This window comes from Melospiza melodia, chromosome 1 (genome assembly GCF_035770615.1).
Source record: "Melospiza melodia melodia isolate bMelMel2 chromosome 1, bMelMel2.pri, whole genome shotgun sequence".
NCBI classification, from domain to species: Eukaryota; Metazoa; Chordata; class Aves; order Passeriformes; family Passerellidae; genus Melospiza; species Melospiza melodia.
The window spans coordinates 19,143,999-19,162,216 of record NC_086194.1 but is presented as its reverse complement, the minus strand read 5'-3'; the positions used below and the strand labels follow the sequence as shown (position 1 = coordinate 19,162,216).

The window sequence follows — 18,218 nt, the reverse complement described above, 5'->3', positions numbered from 1 at the left end:
CTCCTGCAGTATCAAAAACACCCAAATGCCAAGAAGTGCTGCAGATAACATGAAAAACAAAAATAATGAGAAACATCATTTTCTATCCATACATCTGGTCCAGCTGGAAGGGATCAGGCACTGTCTTTCTCCACCTTTATCTCCTCTTTACAGAGCAAGCAAATATCAAAAGGTCAAAAGTATTCACCAGTCATTGAGACAGAACTTGGAACTCTATCTTCACAGATGAACGAGTGAAATAATGATATGAAATGGAGATTCCAGTGGAGACTATGAGGAATCTGTAAACCAAAAGGAATTATAATCCTGGTCCCACTCAAGACAATGATAAATCTCCCAATGATTTCTTAAGGGCCAAGATTTTCATGCAACAACAATATTCTTCACATAAGCAATGAACTCTCATGAAAACAACATGTGTTACAAATCACATAAAATCAAATCAGAACAAAGTATGAGGGAGATCCCACTGAGAGAAATGATTCATCAATAGCATGATTCCAAAAACAGTGAAGACATAAATTCTTGCAGGAATATTTGCAGAAATGACTGAACAAGATCAGATGTAATGAAATGTGTCCTCTAGGAAGTTCCTTTTCTTTCTTCCAGTTCCACATAATAGGTTCCTCAACAGGGAAGTAAAGGGTTAAATGGTTACTAACTAGTTGCTTAACAACTTATTCAGGCTACAAAATAGTACATCTCAAAGGAAGTCCATTCCCTCTAAATCTCCCTTAATTACTAATAAGCATATATAGAACAAATTTTCCAGTCACTTTTTAGTGAGATACAGGAAAAAAATCAGAAACTTTTGCTAAGTGAACTAAGATCTCAACAACCTGTCAGATCTTGCAGATCGCCTTCTCAGAAACAGAGCACCAACATTCTGTTACAAAATAAAAAGAATCTTAGAAATAAACTTCACTTGTTTTGCTTTGAAGAGTTTTGTTGATCAGCATGAGAAGAGCTTTTAGCAATTCCTCCCAGATTCTTGTCATATGCAGTTTGCATGAATAGTATAGCCAGCACTATATGAATATGCCATTTAGTCCTAGGCAAGCATATGATTTTCCATATAGCAAAAAAAAATCCTCTCCAGAGTCCCATTACTTCATTTCCATGCTCTCAAATACAACTGAGTCAGCTCACACTATTTCCAGCAGATCAAGTTCAAGAACAGAATAGATGGAAAGGTTTCATAAATGATATAGGTAACATGCTCTTGGTATGTGCCTCCACCTACATGTGTTCCCAAATCTGAATTTAAGCATCCTGGCTGCAAAGCAAATTGAGTATTTCTTTCTCTCTGAATTTATGAAAGGTAGTAGGTCATAGTAAATTATTATAATTTAACCTAAAACAAAACCAGAATGGACTGGAAAAGCATTGTATGCCATTATTCCCACACAGTCCCCCTTTTCTGTGATCTAAAATTCCAACTATTTAACCTTCCCTCAGAAATATGATTTTCCTAATTTATTTTTACTGTTGACCTAGTCTTTCTGTTAAGTATTTTTTTTAAAGTATAATTAAAACCATACAAAAAAGTTACTAAAGGTGGATGGATCACTGCTACACAGAAATACAGAAAAATTACCTCTCTGTTCTGCAATACTGACATTATCTGACTACCTCCCAAAAGTTTGCCTTCTTTTATTATTTCATTTAATTTTCGTTTCTAACTAAAAAGTAACAACATGGCAAGATTAGCTCCCTATGGACATAAGCTCAGTGCATTCTGAAATTTGGGCAGAAGAATAACTTTACAATGCTATAAGCATGTCTTCCTCCAGCTATGTAACCTTATGGAAAAAAAAGGGAGAACATTTCTCTTTCTCCTTCCCTTGGTAGATCATTTTACAATGCCTAGCAAGGAAACTGCTCTTCTCTATAGCCTATTCTTTATTTACTTCAATACTTAAATCCTATGGAAGCAGTAACCGAAAAGAATAAATCACAAGGAAAGAATAAATTACCTAAGAACTGAACATAATCTAATCTTTCTGTCAAATTAGGCACTTTGCACAGTACAGTATTTCCAAAACACTACTTCATGGATTGCAGGCACCTCTAAGGTACAAATATCAACAGTGCAGAGCAGTTGATGAGCAATATTCAATTACTGCAATTGTCTACATTTGGGATGCCAATAGCAGGGAAAGCAACTCCACTTCTTACTCCTGGAAGGATGACAAAGTAATGTACTACTTTATCAAGCTCCTTTGATGTTGTCTGGTACACAGTCCACATCCCTGAGCTACCACAGAAGACAAGAGAAGAAGACAAGACAAAATAAGCTAACAGGCTTCCTTATGAGTGAAGAATGACACAAGAAAAGGTCTGATAGCAAAATGATTTATGACAGAGTAACTTTCTCCTAAAGCAAGCAGAACTGAGAGGGGGACGTTACAGACCACTTGGTTTCACGTCCGTGCTAGAGGCAGAAAAGGGATGCTGACCCAGTTCACATCCATGATGTGATGAAAAATATGTATTTCTGAAATGGAAAATGTGTCAAATGACAGTTAGGAACAATTCACTTGTGATACAATCATTTTCCCAGTGAGCTTATTACAAATCATATGACACAGCCCTTCTCCTATTAGATACAAATGGCTCCTATAGGCTTCTGGAGCCAGTGACATATATTCTCCATTTCTTTTTGCAGTTTATAAATCTGTTTTCCTCCACAGCTGTATTAAATGTTGATGTTGCATCGTGATAACATATTAGCTGTCAAGCAAAGGAAGCAGAATCATAGTTTCTTCAGGTGAAACATTTTACCCAGACAGCATATCTACAAACTGCCTGGTTGTCCCTAAAAGGTTAACCCCTTTTGTAACAGAATGCTTAGAAGAAGACACTAATTTATCAAAGCAATGAGATGCAATACTGAACATCCAGATGAAAGTGTAGCAAAGCAAGTTGGTTTTGTTGAAAACATCTGGAAGGACCTACAACCAGTTCTCCTAGCAGTGTCTCTGAAGACACAACTTCTATATATTTTGTGAGGAGGTATAAATTTATAGATGGAATAGGCCCAGTCTTATTCAACTTCTGCATTTTCATGGAAATTCAAAGACAGACTCAATTTGTGTCAGAGGAGAAGATGAGTTTGGGGATGTAGATGATCAAGCATGTAAGCAACCCAACTTTGCTTCAAACACACCCTCCTCACCTGTTTTCCAAGGAAGGCAGACTTTCCAAGACAGCAGACTAATTTACAACGGTTATTTTCAGTTCCAACATGAAGATTATACATTTTCAAGTTAGTATGATTCACTAAAACTTACCAGAACACAATTATACTAACTGCCACTAAGAACCCTTATCTCTGAGTAGAAAGAACCTTAACAATAGGTCTAAATTGAATTGTTAGAACTGTTCCACGCATCAGATAAAATACACAAAGTACATAATCAGTTCTATAATCAAAAGACAATACAACTGCATATTACAAAGAGAAGGTTTCCTCTTTTTCCTTTTAACAGAGAAAACTCTATTCTTGCAAGCAAAATGTTATTAACTGCAATTAAGAGAAAGAACCAAGCCTCATACAACTTGACAGCATTATGTTCTACTAATTTCCAGTGAACAAGAATAGTATTTATATTAGAAACCATAGAGAGCTTTCATATGGCTTAATCATCGACATCTTATTATAACAACATTTCCAGTATCATTACACAAATTACACTGAACGTTAATATAATTTTTCTGTTATATCTCTGTCAGACAATTAATACCTCTCTACACTTGAATGGTATATGAATATTGAGGTGGTATACACACAATATTCTGTTTTCCTGAGAGGCAAGCAAATGAATCAGCATTTAAAATACATAACAACATGAAAGATTTTGAACCTACCTTCTTTTTCTGGGTTCTGTTCCTGCCTCCCAACCAATCATCCATCTGTTCCTCAATCTCTTCGATTGAAGCTCCATGATCATAAGATGGTATATACCCACTTGATTCCAGGGCGGTGTATACAGGGAATTCCAATTTTGGTTTCTTGACTTTAGGCTTCTTCTCTTCTATACAAAAGTAAAAAATAAGAAAAAGTAATGCTACTAGTACTGCAGGCATGCATAATTCAGAAGCAGGTTTAGCTCCCCATTTCTTAATCCTATCTTAAAATTTCCACTGAGGAAGTGCCTTCAATTTCTTTGTTAAAAAGAGAATCAGAGTTTTGCATAATAATTTTATTTTTATTAGAAGTAAATGGCAATGCACCCACTTAGTTCCTCTTCCATCTGAACTATGCTGGAAAGCGCCAGATGAGTTAGCTCTCGTAGCTGCTACACCACTTGGCAAAGAAGATTAGTACAGGCAAAAGCACAGGAGCTGTTAAAAGATTCTGAAGTCCAGCCAGCTTCAGAGAAATTGGCAGAGTTAGAAAGGTGAATTTTAGACAATTCTGTACTACTTTATGGTCAGCTATGCTAAGAAGAAGCTTCTGAGTCAACAGATGGCTTCTCTATTCTCAGATTTCTCAAACCACAAATAGCTCTGTTCTAACACTTACACATTTAAGGAGATTTAAATGTTGGACCTCATTTCCAACACTGATTATTACTGTTTTCTGCTCTCTCTGCCCTTCAAATGGTATTAAATGAGAGCAGCAAACTTATGGGAAAGAAAGGAAGGAAGGACCACAATAACCTAAACTCAGCACCTAAAAATGCCTCCACTATATAAAATGATCTCAAAAGCAAGATTTAAAATGGACAATTGACAGAACCTTAGGAAGAACAAGATGAGGAGCAGAAAGATGCTTGAACACTCAGAAAGCACCCAGAAACTTCAGATGTGCCCAGTGGGACTCTTCTGGTTTTTCCTCTTGTTTTCAAAATATGCTGTATTGACAATGACTAAATGTTCCTAAACTGAAAGAGCTGATCTAATACTCCACTGCAACCAAGAAGGAAGTTCTACACTTGACTCCCCTTTTCACTCTCCACTGCATAACTTTGTGCTCCTCTCCCTACTACTGTGTTTCTACAACCACCCAATCACTCAGCAAACTACTTCAATTTACTAAGCAAGTAGAAAACTGCTCTTAATACTTATACAAATAGAAAAAGGTCCAAGTCATTTAAAGGTGGTGGGTAAGGAAAAGAAGAACCACACTTGTCTGATCAGCTTATCTGCCTTTTTAACCATGCCCTAATTCTTCAGAGGAGAAAAATCTGTTTTTCATGGAAACCTTGAAAAAATTCCTAAAGAGGACAGAAGACTATTCCCTGCAGACTCTGAAGCAGAATTTCTTTTCCTAATGGTATATGTGCAGAAACAGCACAGTGAAAAGACTCCACAGATTTGACAAACCCTAGGAACTGAGTATTTAAGAAAACAACAAAGGGATAGACAACTGTTCCAAGTCCAAAATGAGCAGAAAAGTCATACAGATCTTGAAAGTTAACAGGATGACGAATGAGCTTTTAAACATTTCACTCTTCAGAGTTTCCTTGTACATTGTTCAGAGACCTTTTTTCATAAAGAATCTTTAACTTTACCTGTCAAATTTCAATAAATTAAATATTAAGTTAAAATTTGGATTTTTTTAGCAGCCTTCTGCAGGGATGTGTAGAAAATATAATGAAATGACAGATACTCCTCAAAATTAAGTGAAAATCCAGAAGTGTAAAAGCAGCATTTGTCTCACTATGCAGATATTAGTAAAGACAACACAGGTACAATTTTTTGTTTATTTCAAAAGGTAAATTTTATAATCAAATCACATATATTAAATATTATCTCATTTTAATGCAATATACTCTCATTTTACTTAACAGCTTCTAGAATCTGTTAAGATTTGTATGGATAAGTAACAATAGCTTTACCATCTCTTCATTGCAAACACTGATACCAACAAAAATACTCTAGGAAGTTAACTTCAATGACAGTTTTCACCACCTTATTTCAATCCCTCAAAATAATCAAGCACACTCTATGTGTTCACTTGGAATTACTCAACAGTGGAGACACCCCATGACAGTTGGCTTTTCCTGAATCTTGCACCCCATCACCTATTGCTTATTAATTTTCCCCATCAAAATATGCAAATAGTTAAAGCCTGAATGCTTCTAACCAACATTTAAAAATGAAGAGCATAGCTTGGAATAGGTCATCTACACCCTTGCTGTAGTTTTGGAAGTAATTCTGTAACTATTTCCAGAGAACACTGTGCTCCACTTTAAAATGAGGTATCAAAGACAGTATCTAGGCTTTCTTCAGGCAGTTAAGTAACAGAGGAAGATCTAACATAGATAAGACACCCTGCTGTTTGCTGACTATCAAAGGAACGAGAAACCCCACCTAGAGAAGATGGCTGTACAACCTCAAACAAGCACTCAGCCAGAATTAAAAAAACCTTATCTCTACTGTCTCCCATGCATATACAAAAAGATGAAGGAGTTCAGCATATCTCTTGATACCACAATGGCTGTCATATTGAATTAAAAAAATAAATAAATAAAATTGAAGTCACAGCACCTTTGACATAGGGCTCCCAATAACGTATCAAGAACAGTTTCACCTCAGAATTTTCAAAGCCACTTTTTAGAACAGGAAAGAACATAAAAGCAGTTTAATGGTAATATCTTAAAGTATTTTAGACAGAGGAATTTCAGAAGTTATGTTTAGCGGCATGAAGCCTCAAATTAAGGCAGCCAAGCCCTGGCGCTCTTTCAGGTGAATATTGAGAAAGCAAAACAGACCACTGGAACTATTTCAGCCAAACAACAGAAGTCCACAGGAGACACTCAGGAAGAAAACCTCCCTTCTTCATGCTATCGTTTCACTATCAGCAATGCAGTTGGCAGCCTAAAAGACACTTCCCACCTGACCAGACACTTTGCCCTGAAGAGAATATGGATCAGGTTTTCCAAATACTGATGATGCCTAGACAGCTGAATCCTGGATCTGCTGAGGCCTGACAGACAGCCAGGAAGTTGGTGCAGCTGCCCACCACCAGGACCTAAAGTAAGGATGTGTTTGATCGTGCTGACAGCAGTGACAACTGCAGCTGTGATTCAGAGTTTTGAAACACAAGTGTACCCTTAATATTTAGTGTCATTTTCTAATGCTGCTGGTTTTAGGCCATCTACCATAACAGAACAGGCTTTAAAAAGACATTTTTCTCCTCCAGTCTCAAATATTGTTTTAATATTGTTACACACAAACCTAATCAAAATGCAGGAGAAACATACAGTAAAGATTTCCTAGGTTCCTCTCAATTCTGTGACAGTGAGCTCAGTATCTGCTGGAGACCCAGTCAGACCACAGTGGGCACCCATATCCAGCAAATCTTCACTATAACCAGAGTTACTGGCACTCATACAACTAAACACAGGGAGACAAAACAATCTTGGTAAAACAGAGTCTGACTTCAACAGGGTAAATTAAAAACTTACTCTCATTACTATTTTCTGGGAAGATAATGTACTTTCATTGCCAAATTACAGTGTAGTAACTTTTTTAGTCTATTAAACAGAATTCAAAAAACAAATGGAATTTGGTTTTTGTGCATATGGAATCCAAGATCATAAACACAATGGAAATTGTTTGATATCTATCAGTCCAATGTCAATTGATCAGTATTTTACATGACTCATAACTTTTACAGAGTTCTAGTCTTTTTTACCAGAAGGGATTTTGTTTTATAATTTCCTGAATTTATACTGCAAAAATCTAATTTTCTACAAGTATTTTCCACCTACTAAGAACTATCAAGTTCTTTATCAGAAGAATAAAATCGAATGTGTAGTTAAAAACTTAAGAGTTAAAAAAAGAGAAATACAGTTACATCCCCTATGTTTGAACAGCATATAAACAGACCTATCACTGGGATCCCCAGACATTACAGATAACAATTAGTTAACTCTCCTAAAGTACAAAATTTTATGTTTCTAAAGGCCTCCAATGTTATTCTTCTATTGGCTCTACATTTTACTAGTTTATGGTGCCATGATCAGAGTTTTGAAGTCTAATGAATCACTTGCACATAATCAGACACTTCCTCATTAGTTCTTCCACCTTGTTACTACATCAATTTTATCACTGGCAGAATTAATAGTATCTAGCTAATGGTTATTTAAGATACATCATGCATTAAGATACTGTCAGATAAGGAATCTGCTAGACTTTATGGATCAAGTGCCATTTAATAAAACAGTGATGCTTTTCCCATAACAAGTATCAGAGGTCCTGCATTTTAAAGTTTTCAGAAAAAATTATATTGATTGTACACATTAGGTGATCTTAAAATAAAGAACTCAGAGAATTTTTCCACAAAAAAAAAAAGCAACTGCTTCACAAAGGAAGAAATAAAACCAAAACTAAGCACTGAACTTCTGCAAAGAAATTTTGACACATCAAATTGTAGGTCTCTGTAAGGCTTCTAAGCTTAAGCATGAGAAAGAATTCACAGAAAATACAGTCAAAAAAAGACAGTGATATCTTGAAAATCAAAGGGACAAACTGCTTGATATCTCATGCATTAGTAAGCAAGAAATATGACCACACAAAAAGGTAGACAGCAAACTACCTTTGACTTTTGGGCAAATCAGTAAGATACTGCATTGAGATCTCTGTTTTTCAACAAAGTTCACTTACCTATGCAACTATGAAAGACAACCAAAGCATTTGTAACATTAAAATTTGTTGAAAACATGACAAGAGAAAAATTCACTTACACATACAGTAACACAGTCAGACAAAACACAAAGAATCCAGAAGTCTGGGAAAAAAATTGTACTAAAGTTTTGACAGTATATTGAGAAAATGGAGGAAATTATGTTCAATATCAATGCAAATACATGGCAAACACACATATGCTTAAAAAAAGGTACACATTTCTACACTCAAAGTCAATGGGATTATATGAACATATCAAGAATTATAGACAGATATATACATCTTCTGTACTGGGACATACAAGCTAGTTTATTTTTGAACAAACTGACTGATGACATGCTCAGGGATGAATGCATCCTCAGCTACCAAAGACTTCTCAAGCTACAGCTTTTGATGACTTATATCTTTTTTTCTGAAGATCTACCCTTCCCAAAACTTTTTTCCCCCAAAATATAAAAGGGTTAGAAACAAGGCTCCAATATTTGAGCATTAATTTGCCTTCCAACAAACATATAATGAAGCATGCATGCCTCTCTCAAATGGACCTCATGCACTGCATTTTTGCAGAATATTTTCCATAAAGTCTAAAGCAAGTTTTGTGGGGAGAGGTATCACACAAGCCTAGTTGAAACAACTGGGAGAAATACACAAGCTTAAAAGTTCAAAATTCTTTCAGCAGGCCTGCCAAAACAATCAGTGAAATGGATGATACATAGTTTGCCATAATTAGGCTTCAGAGGTAACAATTAAGTGATCAGAACATTCACACCCACAGCAACCAAAAAAGCATGCATTGCATAAATTAATTTTCTCTGAACCTGCCTGTCAGCAAATCATTACTCAGCAGCCATGTCAACACTGCATTTTGGCAGAGATTAATACTAAACACAATTATCCAATATATTTATCAATTCTTTGGAAGGAGAGTAACCTTCAGCAGAGTGCTAGATTCCACAAATTTATTCCAAATGGTTCACAGTGAAGAGGAAAGCACAAGAAGTAGGAACATGGACTGGCTGGTAGTCTGGGACCAATCAAATCAAAAGTGTTTTTGAAAATTACACAGTTGAGGGTCTTATGTCACATCTGTACTTAGAAGGGACTTTGGGCAAGGAACCTTTGATATCAGGGCTTGCACTTATGATGGACAAGCAACCTGAAATGAGCAATCAGAGCAATAGGAAATAACATAACCTGTGATTCTGTAATAACCACAGAAGAAACACGATTTCATAATCAGAAGATAACAAACCCAGGGTCCAATACTTCAAGATACAGTGCAAAACTAGATCAAGTACAGAAGATCCACAGAAATCAAGGGATCAAGAAAGGCTTTATGTTAAGAAAACCTGCACATAAATAAATTTTTTTTAGGCACAGACAAGGTAGTAATGAACAACTGAAAGCCAAATCTGGAGAAATTCATACTGAAATTAGGATATAACTATACAATAGCAAAATTAATTATCTGAACAAATCATGAAGAACAAAAGGCATCTCAAGGTTTACTGATCAGTGCTGTATCTTGAGTAACAAGGAAGTGCAATGCTGAAGTGCACCATTGGTACAAGTCCAGTAAGACAAGTCAGGAGAATCAGTATTTTCCACTGATTTTCACCTGTAAGAATCTGAAATAAACCCATTGTACTAAATGACCTAATGATGTTTCCTATCCCTAGGTTTCATGAAACAATATACAAAGCTATGCAAGCAGCATGCTGTATTCCAAGCTGTCAGAAAAGGGTGACCAAGCAAGCCTAACCAAACCTAATCAAATGCATTAAAGGTTTCATTACCGCTCTGGATGTTTGGTGGCAGGCACTTGGGTCAGAGTGCTGTAAGACTCTGTGGAGAGACTACCACATCATAAAAGCCTGACACAGAAAGGCAGCTCATCAAGCAGCCACAGGGCTTGTCATTTCGTACTTGAGTTAAAGTTTGAAAGATATGGGTAAGAAAAAAGCAGAAAACCCCACATACCATTCAACATGGTTTATAACTAGAAACAAAACAGTTTCCTGCCATAGATTGTTCCAGATGCCTTGTACATCATGGCAAGAATTCTGGGTTTACAATGCAAATATATTTCCTAACTGGGATGCCAGTGAAGAGTTCACCTGCAATACTTAGCAGGCACCCTTTTTTTAAAAAGACATATTTTAAGAATAAATTTAAGTTTTCCTGCTGAATGTCAGGGAAAACAAACTCAGAAGAATGAAAAGTAAGAGAACTGCCAAGGCTAAGTATAAAGAAAGAAAAATAGATGTGTTTCCCCCTCAAATGGACATAACTGAAAGAAGAGCTCCATGCAAAAACAGCTTGAGAGCTGCTAGAATTTGTCCTGATAACTACTCAAACCTTGCAATTTAAATTTAAAAACTGAGTGATCTATCCAGATTGTATGCCTATGTCATCTCAGTTTAATAATGCTATTCTGTGCAGCTAAGACCTACTGTACTTTGCATCCCATGACTATGAGGAACAGGGCTATCCATTGGGAGGGAACCACTCCCTGATGCAGGGATCACACACGTGACATCACAGAAGAGGGAAAAGTTGGAAGAAAGTTTATTCATTAAAGGACTTCCATTTAAAAATAAAACTTCGTGTTCTTCCATCTAAATGTGAAAAATGCATCAGAAAATGTAATGCAAACAATTTCTACTTTTGTGTCTAAAATATACAGATCCCTGTAATTCCTACAAAACCCCATTTCCTAGAAACCTAAGACTATTATAAGTTGCTCTGTTTTTGTAAGGTAAAGTTGCTATATTTTATTAAGATAGTAATGACAGTTTTGGATGGATTGAGAAGTGATAAAAAACACTGCAAAAGTGCCAGAAAAATAAATCAAAAGTGCATAATATTAACTTACCAAGAAATTATTTTTTCACACTCCTTCCCAAAAATAGAACTTTAATGACATCTCAATACTGTCCTCTCTTTCCTGTTCAGCAAACTACATTTTCCTCCTTCAGTACATTACTCTGGTTTTAGTTCAAGCTGCCTACAGAATACTGCACAGTTTCAGCAGGAAAGCAGACAGACAAGGGGGCAAACCAGCAGTCAGGGCATGAAAAAAACAAGCAATGTAAAACAGCTATTGCTAATCAGCATGAGATATATGTTTACTCAATTAAATAAACAGAACCTTTATTATGACCTCGCATCCCAGAGATAGTGTCTAAAATTAAGAAGACTGGGGGCAAACAAAATGCACATTTGGTGATTTATAACCTTTCTATGCTAATTGTGATATGACAATGCAGAGCAACATAATGAAATAAGCAAATTTAGCAGATGCTTTGCATGCAAGCTTCAGTTAAAAACGATGTAAATTTTTTTTTGCCTACGGTAACATGGATGCATCTCTTGTTTCTCTCTTGGGAGTCTTACTTATTAGAAAAAAAGGTAACTGACAGCTCATTCTGCTGCCCAGCTATAGCACTGCTATGGCTGACCAAATAATTCCATGCCAAATCTCAAACTCTGCTGATTACAGGTGGCGATTCTCAATCCTGCCTGCTGCCTCCCTACAAGGGGAGGGCAGGATGCCAGTGACACCAGTGAGGCCTGGCCCCTGCTCACACCAGTGACACTGGGTCCCTGGCAGACATGGCAGTCACACCCACCAGTGACACTGGGTCACCTGGCAGACATGGCAGTCACACCAGTGACACTGGGTCACCTGGCAGACGTGGCAGTCACACCAGTGACACTGGGTCACCCAGCAGACGTGGCAGTCACACCAGTGACACTGGGTCACCTGGCAGACATGGCAGTCACACCAGTGACACTGGGTCACCTGGCAGACATGGCAGTCACACCCACCAGTGACACTGGGTCACCTGGCGGACGTGGCAGTCACACCAGTGACACTGGGTCACCTGGCAGACGTGGCAGTCATGCCGTGGGGCACCCAGCAGCGTGACAGGGGACAGGGTGGTGTTTCTAGGAGAGGTCAGGGGTGACTTGGAAGGCCAAACTTGTGCCTCTCAGGGATGGGCACTGCTAATGGAGGTAACAATTAAAAAAGTGACTCTCACAACACACCTGGCAGCAGGGAAATACTTAAAACTTCGCATGTGGCCTTTCAGTGACACACAGGAACATGCACAATATGATGTTAATAACGTTACACTTTCATTTGCACTTTTGCTTTCAAGAACTAGTCCTTTTTAAACTCACAGTAGTTCCCAGGTTTCAATGAGGAATGCATGCCAGCTATTTTGAACAATGGTAATACATTACTATCTGACAATTTAACAAGTTTTTAATAACCGGAGTCAAGACCTTTTCAAGGACTCATTTTGTGGTAGGTATCTCAAACATAATGGCAGGCCTTCCTAACAAGCATTATATGCACTATTTTGCTAGATTTGGCCAGGGTCCATGATGTTCACTGAGATGCTGAATGTTATCCATTTTCCCAAAATAGATTCAGCTACTGATAAGTTGGGAACTATTGCTGGAACTGGATCTCTTCGCTGATTTTACAAAATTTAGCTACTTTGTAAATATAAACAATGCAGCTGTATTTTAAGTACCTAAAGGCTGATTCTTACTCCAAGCCACTAAATTATCACAAAGCACTCAATGCACTTGTCAGAATAAAGGAACTTAAAAGCATGCACTTAAGTACAGTAAATAAAGCAAGCATGCACATACAAACACAGACAAAAAACTGTTAAAACTGTCTTCAGAAGAGGGTAGGTTTAATCATTGTGAAAAGCAAATAACTGAAAGAAAAAAAGGAAAAGCCACCTATAATTATTCTGAATGCTTCATTAAAGGAAATGTTAATTGCCTTGTCTGGTCTTTTATTTTATAAGAGTATAAAAACTTTAAATATTTATTTGAACAATAGCACAAATCCACCTCTGAAGTCTGCATCCATCCTTTTGGAAATTCAAATAATTGCCACTTTCTATCACAAAAATGAACTCAAAATGAACAAAAGAATTATTGAACACATTATTTTAAAAAAAATTTACAAACAATGAGAATAGAAAAATGCTCAAAACCCCAAGAGGTCACTTCTGAAAATGTACAGTACATTTGCTATCTTCCCCTCCCATAAAGCAACATTTCTAGCAAGGTATGTTCTTCTTGCTATAATCTAACTGATCACCTGAGTTGCATGTTTCTACAGGAGCAAACCAGCAGCCTACTGCAAAATCAGCCACAAAATTAAAAGCTTATTTAATTTTAACAGCAGTAGAGAAATATATAAAGCATGTATTTTAGAAGATTAGAAAAGTGTTCATATACATCCAATGTAGAAGGTATATTGTATTACATCTTTGTTTATTAAGACAGTGGTAAAAACTCACTCTGAAGTGTTTCAAGTTCAGCCTTAGCCAGGGCATCTTCTTTCTCCTTCATTTTTGTTTCTTTATATTCTACATATAATTGTCTGGCATCCTTTAAGAAAACGTTGCAATGGCATTAGCATCCTTATACAAACAAGTAATTGCAATGGCTCTGTTTTAAGTTCTCACTTAACCTCACAGAAAAAAAAATTAAGATATATTTGTTTCCTTGAGTTACAGCAATTTTCAGTCTAAAACATATAATTTGCATAATAAAGGCTCAAATGTAATAGCGTTGATATTATAGACTCTGATGCTCATTGACAACCTGAAAAGCAAAATGGTTGGAGAAACTACCTCAGCTTTGCAGAGAGCATGCACCCACTTTGCTCAAATCAGCAATCTGGAAGTTCAAGGCAGAAAAAGATGTTTTAAATTAGAGTAGTGAGTGCAGGGACAAACAAAGGCAAGTGCTATGCAGCAATCACCTTAATGTGAACTCATTAAGGTAACACTAACTGCATGTGCCAACTTGTTCCCCCCTCCCCTTTTTTTTTTATAACAACTTCTACATTGCTATTAAAGTGTTGAAAATATACATTTTTTCCCCTCCAAGGATTAGATTCTAATCTGAAATCTATAAAGTAAATGTACACATAAAACTAGAAGTCCTGTCACACATAGACCACAATAATGTACACCTTTCCAAAATCTGATGAATGAGTTATTATAGATTTCTGTTGAAAGCTTTCCAATATGAACAACCAGATTGCTGAAAAGTTTCCTTACTCTCACCAGTTTAAGAGAGTTCTATACTCATTCAAAAACAAGGAATCCATAATAGAAAAGCTGAAATAGAGAAATTGTTATTTATCTTTATCAAACACACAGAATGTCTATTGTATTACACAAATATTAATTATAGTATTAGATAGACCTAATCTTATATCTTTTTACCCAAAAATAATTTTTGGTGTTATTACACTAACAGTACTGCTTTTTACAGATAAAGGGTAACTTAAATTTGAATGCAGAATGTATTGTAAAATGGTAGTAAACATTTTTTATAATTTCAACTATTTTTAAACAGAACCTGGTATCATCAACATGAAAAAGACTCCTTAAGAAATCTTGAAAAGAAAAATCTGAGCTAAGCAGTCATTATCACTGACCCTAATGGTAGAAATCATCCCACTCTCCCTGCAAAGTTATTCTTTATGTTACACTTGCATCTACCCTTTCAAAGCTACTTGAAGGAGAGCATGTGACAGGAATCATGACCAAGCTCTGAGCAGAACTTTGTAGTGGTTTGGAGATATCTCATTGATTAGGTCAGGATGCTTGAAGACCTACTCTGACAAATTCCCACAAAAGTTCAGTAAAGTTCCACCTCCTTCCAAAACTCTTCTTACAAATTTTTTTTTCTTTTTTTTTTTTCTGGGTACAGGAAATAGCAAGTTCTGGGGGTTTTTTTGCCAGTTTTATGTAGGAAATCTCTGCACAAAAACAATTTTAAAGGTTTACATAACTTTTTGCTTGTGGAACATAACAGAAGAGACTGTTTCACATACTAATACTTTTAGGATTGGGAAAAAGTTTTTTTTTTTTTTAAGTAGACTTGTGGCTAAAAAGAGGTGTAGTTACAGCAGAACTAGCATTAACAGAGACATATTTGAATCACAAAATTACTATCAGCACTGGTTCTCTTTTTGGTTTACCTGAAATAAGAATTCTCTACCACGCTGGAAACTTTCTTTGTACTGTCAAGGTTTGGCCCACTTGAAAAGTTAAGAAACAGAAACAGCCATAAATGTAATAGTTCATTTCTGCTGAGTTTGAGACATTCGGGTTGCATGGCATACACAGGACTCAGACTTATGGATATCCAAAAACCACTTTTGTTTAAGGCTATGATTTCAAAATGGCTACAATTAACTGGCATTTAAATTTAACCCATTTGACACTGAAAGCCAATATTTGATGCTAAATTCTGGTGTAAAATCCATTATTGCTTGTGGGATCTCCAGACAGCAGGCACTAGGGGGTAACTGTCAATCTCTCCAGCACGTCAATCACAGAACAATTGGAAATGTGGCTCAGATGAAAATGAGACACAATAGCTGAACAACAAAGAAAACTAGTCAGAAGCACGTAAATGAAATATGGTAGAATTGTTGCTTTATAGATATAGAATGGATTATCACTACAAATGGAGTAATATGCAGGTAACAAAGGCAGCATCAGTCTTTTTTCTTATCAGTAAGATTATGATGGCTGTGACCATAATAACAAAAAAAAGGGGAAAGTACACACTTTGAAGCATACACAAATGTATACATATAAAGAAAAGCAAAGGAAAAAAAATAACAAAAAGCTTAACTCAAAATGGATTTTGAAGATTTGAAAATCAAATCCATCCCATAAAAAATAAGAATGGCTCTACAGGTTGTAAACAATTAAAAGGCATACCTGAGTAAAGACTGTAATCACAGACACAAATTTTATGTGAATTAGACCTTATAGGTCAAAATTAAAAACCACTGGAAAAACATTTAACATAGGAAGTTCTTTGAAGAAAAGTTCTGCCTTCATGTGAATAAGCCCCTTTCAATTCATATTTCATTAGCTTTCAATGAGTCTAAACAGGAATATTAATTTTCAAGAATATTCGGTTTTGGTAGTGTAAGTATTTCAAAACAGATTTATGCTCAGATTTTTTACTTTTCTGAAGTGATACATATAAGCAGTCATTTTGTCCCAATACAAGCATTTTAGGGCCCTAAAGACACTGACAATACAGATATAGTCTCTTTCAATCTAATATTCCTTCCCCATGATTCAGTAACAATTTTGTATCTCAAAACATCAACACTTTATACTTAATGTATACTTCACCTTCAAGACATAATACAGGTAAGAAAAGTAATAATTTCGTATTTCTGGGGCGGAAAGATACAGAGAAAAGAGAAACAAATACAAAGCTCTAACTAAAACTCCATCTTACCTAATCAGAAATATGTTCTCATTTGCAGGAGTTTAAGACATTTTCAAAAAAACCCACCAAAACAAATACATTATTTCTTCTCATCACTAAAGCAGTATAACATGTAATTAGTTAAGCATAAAGAATAAAGAAGAGGGCCGATTTATGCTAGTTTATTATAAGTTCAAATATATACTTTCCAAAAAAAGAACAGAATGAAAAAAAGAATGTATTTGAAATGCAAAATTCTGCTATATTTCTGAATTATATTTAAACTGTCACATATAGGAAAATCCGGTGATTACTGTCATATTTAACCACAAATAAGAATGAAGAATACTGAAAAATTCTTCAAAATATAGTTTCTCCCTTTATATCAGTATTATCTCATGTTATTAAATTGAGATTGTCCAAAGCTGAGCCTGAGTTATACAGAAATACAGAAATCCCTGATACTGAACTTTGAAGGGTTTCTTTCATTTGTTTGTTTTAGGGTTTGAGGTCCTGGTTGGGGTTTTAGGTGGTTTTTTGTTTGTTGCTCTTAAATCAAGAGATACAGTGTTTATTCAAACTGTACTAACTCTAGAAGTAAAAACTTCCATTCTGAGTAAGATTCAGTCATTTTGGTTTCTCCTTGATTTTTGGGGAGAGTGATGAGGCTTTGTTGATTTGTTTGCTTTGTGGTTTTTGGTTTTCGTTGTTTGGGTATTTTCCTCTCCAGTAAATATTAAGTTCTCCTGGCTTTCTGGTCTACCTCAAAAGAAACTGGAGATTAGGAAAAAGAAGCAAACAACTTGAAACAATTTGCTGTATGAGAATCTTAATTTCAGATTTTGTGATAGAAATAGTTCACATTTTAGTTCTTTGGGTATAAGACTGATACAAACAAAATGCACACTTAACTGAAGAAAAAATTCTCACAAGCATACTTAAAGTCAGTATACTGAAATAATTTTCTTTGGACTAATTTTTATTACATAAAAAATACTTTCATGGAGCTATTGAACCAAGTTTTTTTTGTCTTTTTGAGCACAGTATTATTATAAGCAATTTGTATTAAAAAGAGAGAAAAAAGGAGTTAAATTAAATTTACTCCACCAGTCCTCCTTCAATTTACTATTTCTATGCAATAAAAATTCCAGCCATTACACCAAAGCAAAAATACTCTTTGGATAGGATTCTGTACTAGTGATATTAATGTGTTATGGTAAGAAATAATGCTTTAAAAAAAGTTGAACATTACGATTTATACTTTTCTTTGGCATTTTTACCTTTTTGCCCAA

The 18,218-nt window shown here is 35.7% G+C and overlaps 1 protein-coding gene across 1 annotated transcript in view; it reads right to left on the bottom strand.

The window, feature by feature from the left end:
- The window catches only part of DNAJC1 (DnaJ heat shock protein family (Hsp40) member C1), a 107,636-nt gene that overhangs the window by 37,487 nt on the left and 51,931 nt on the right, over positions 1 to 18,218 (bottom strand). Inside the window, exons 7-8 of the mRNA XM_063150113.1 lie at positions 13,974 to 14,064; positions 3,871 to 4,037 (exon numbers count right to left, since the gene is read on the bottom strand). Of these exons, the coding sequence (XP_063006183.1) occupies positions 3,871 to 4,037; positions 13,974 to 14,064 (258 nt within the window). The remainder of the gene's footprint in view (positions 1 to 3,870; positions 4,038 to 13,973; positions 14,065 to 18,218) is intronic.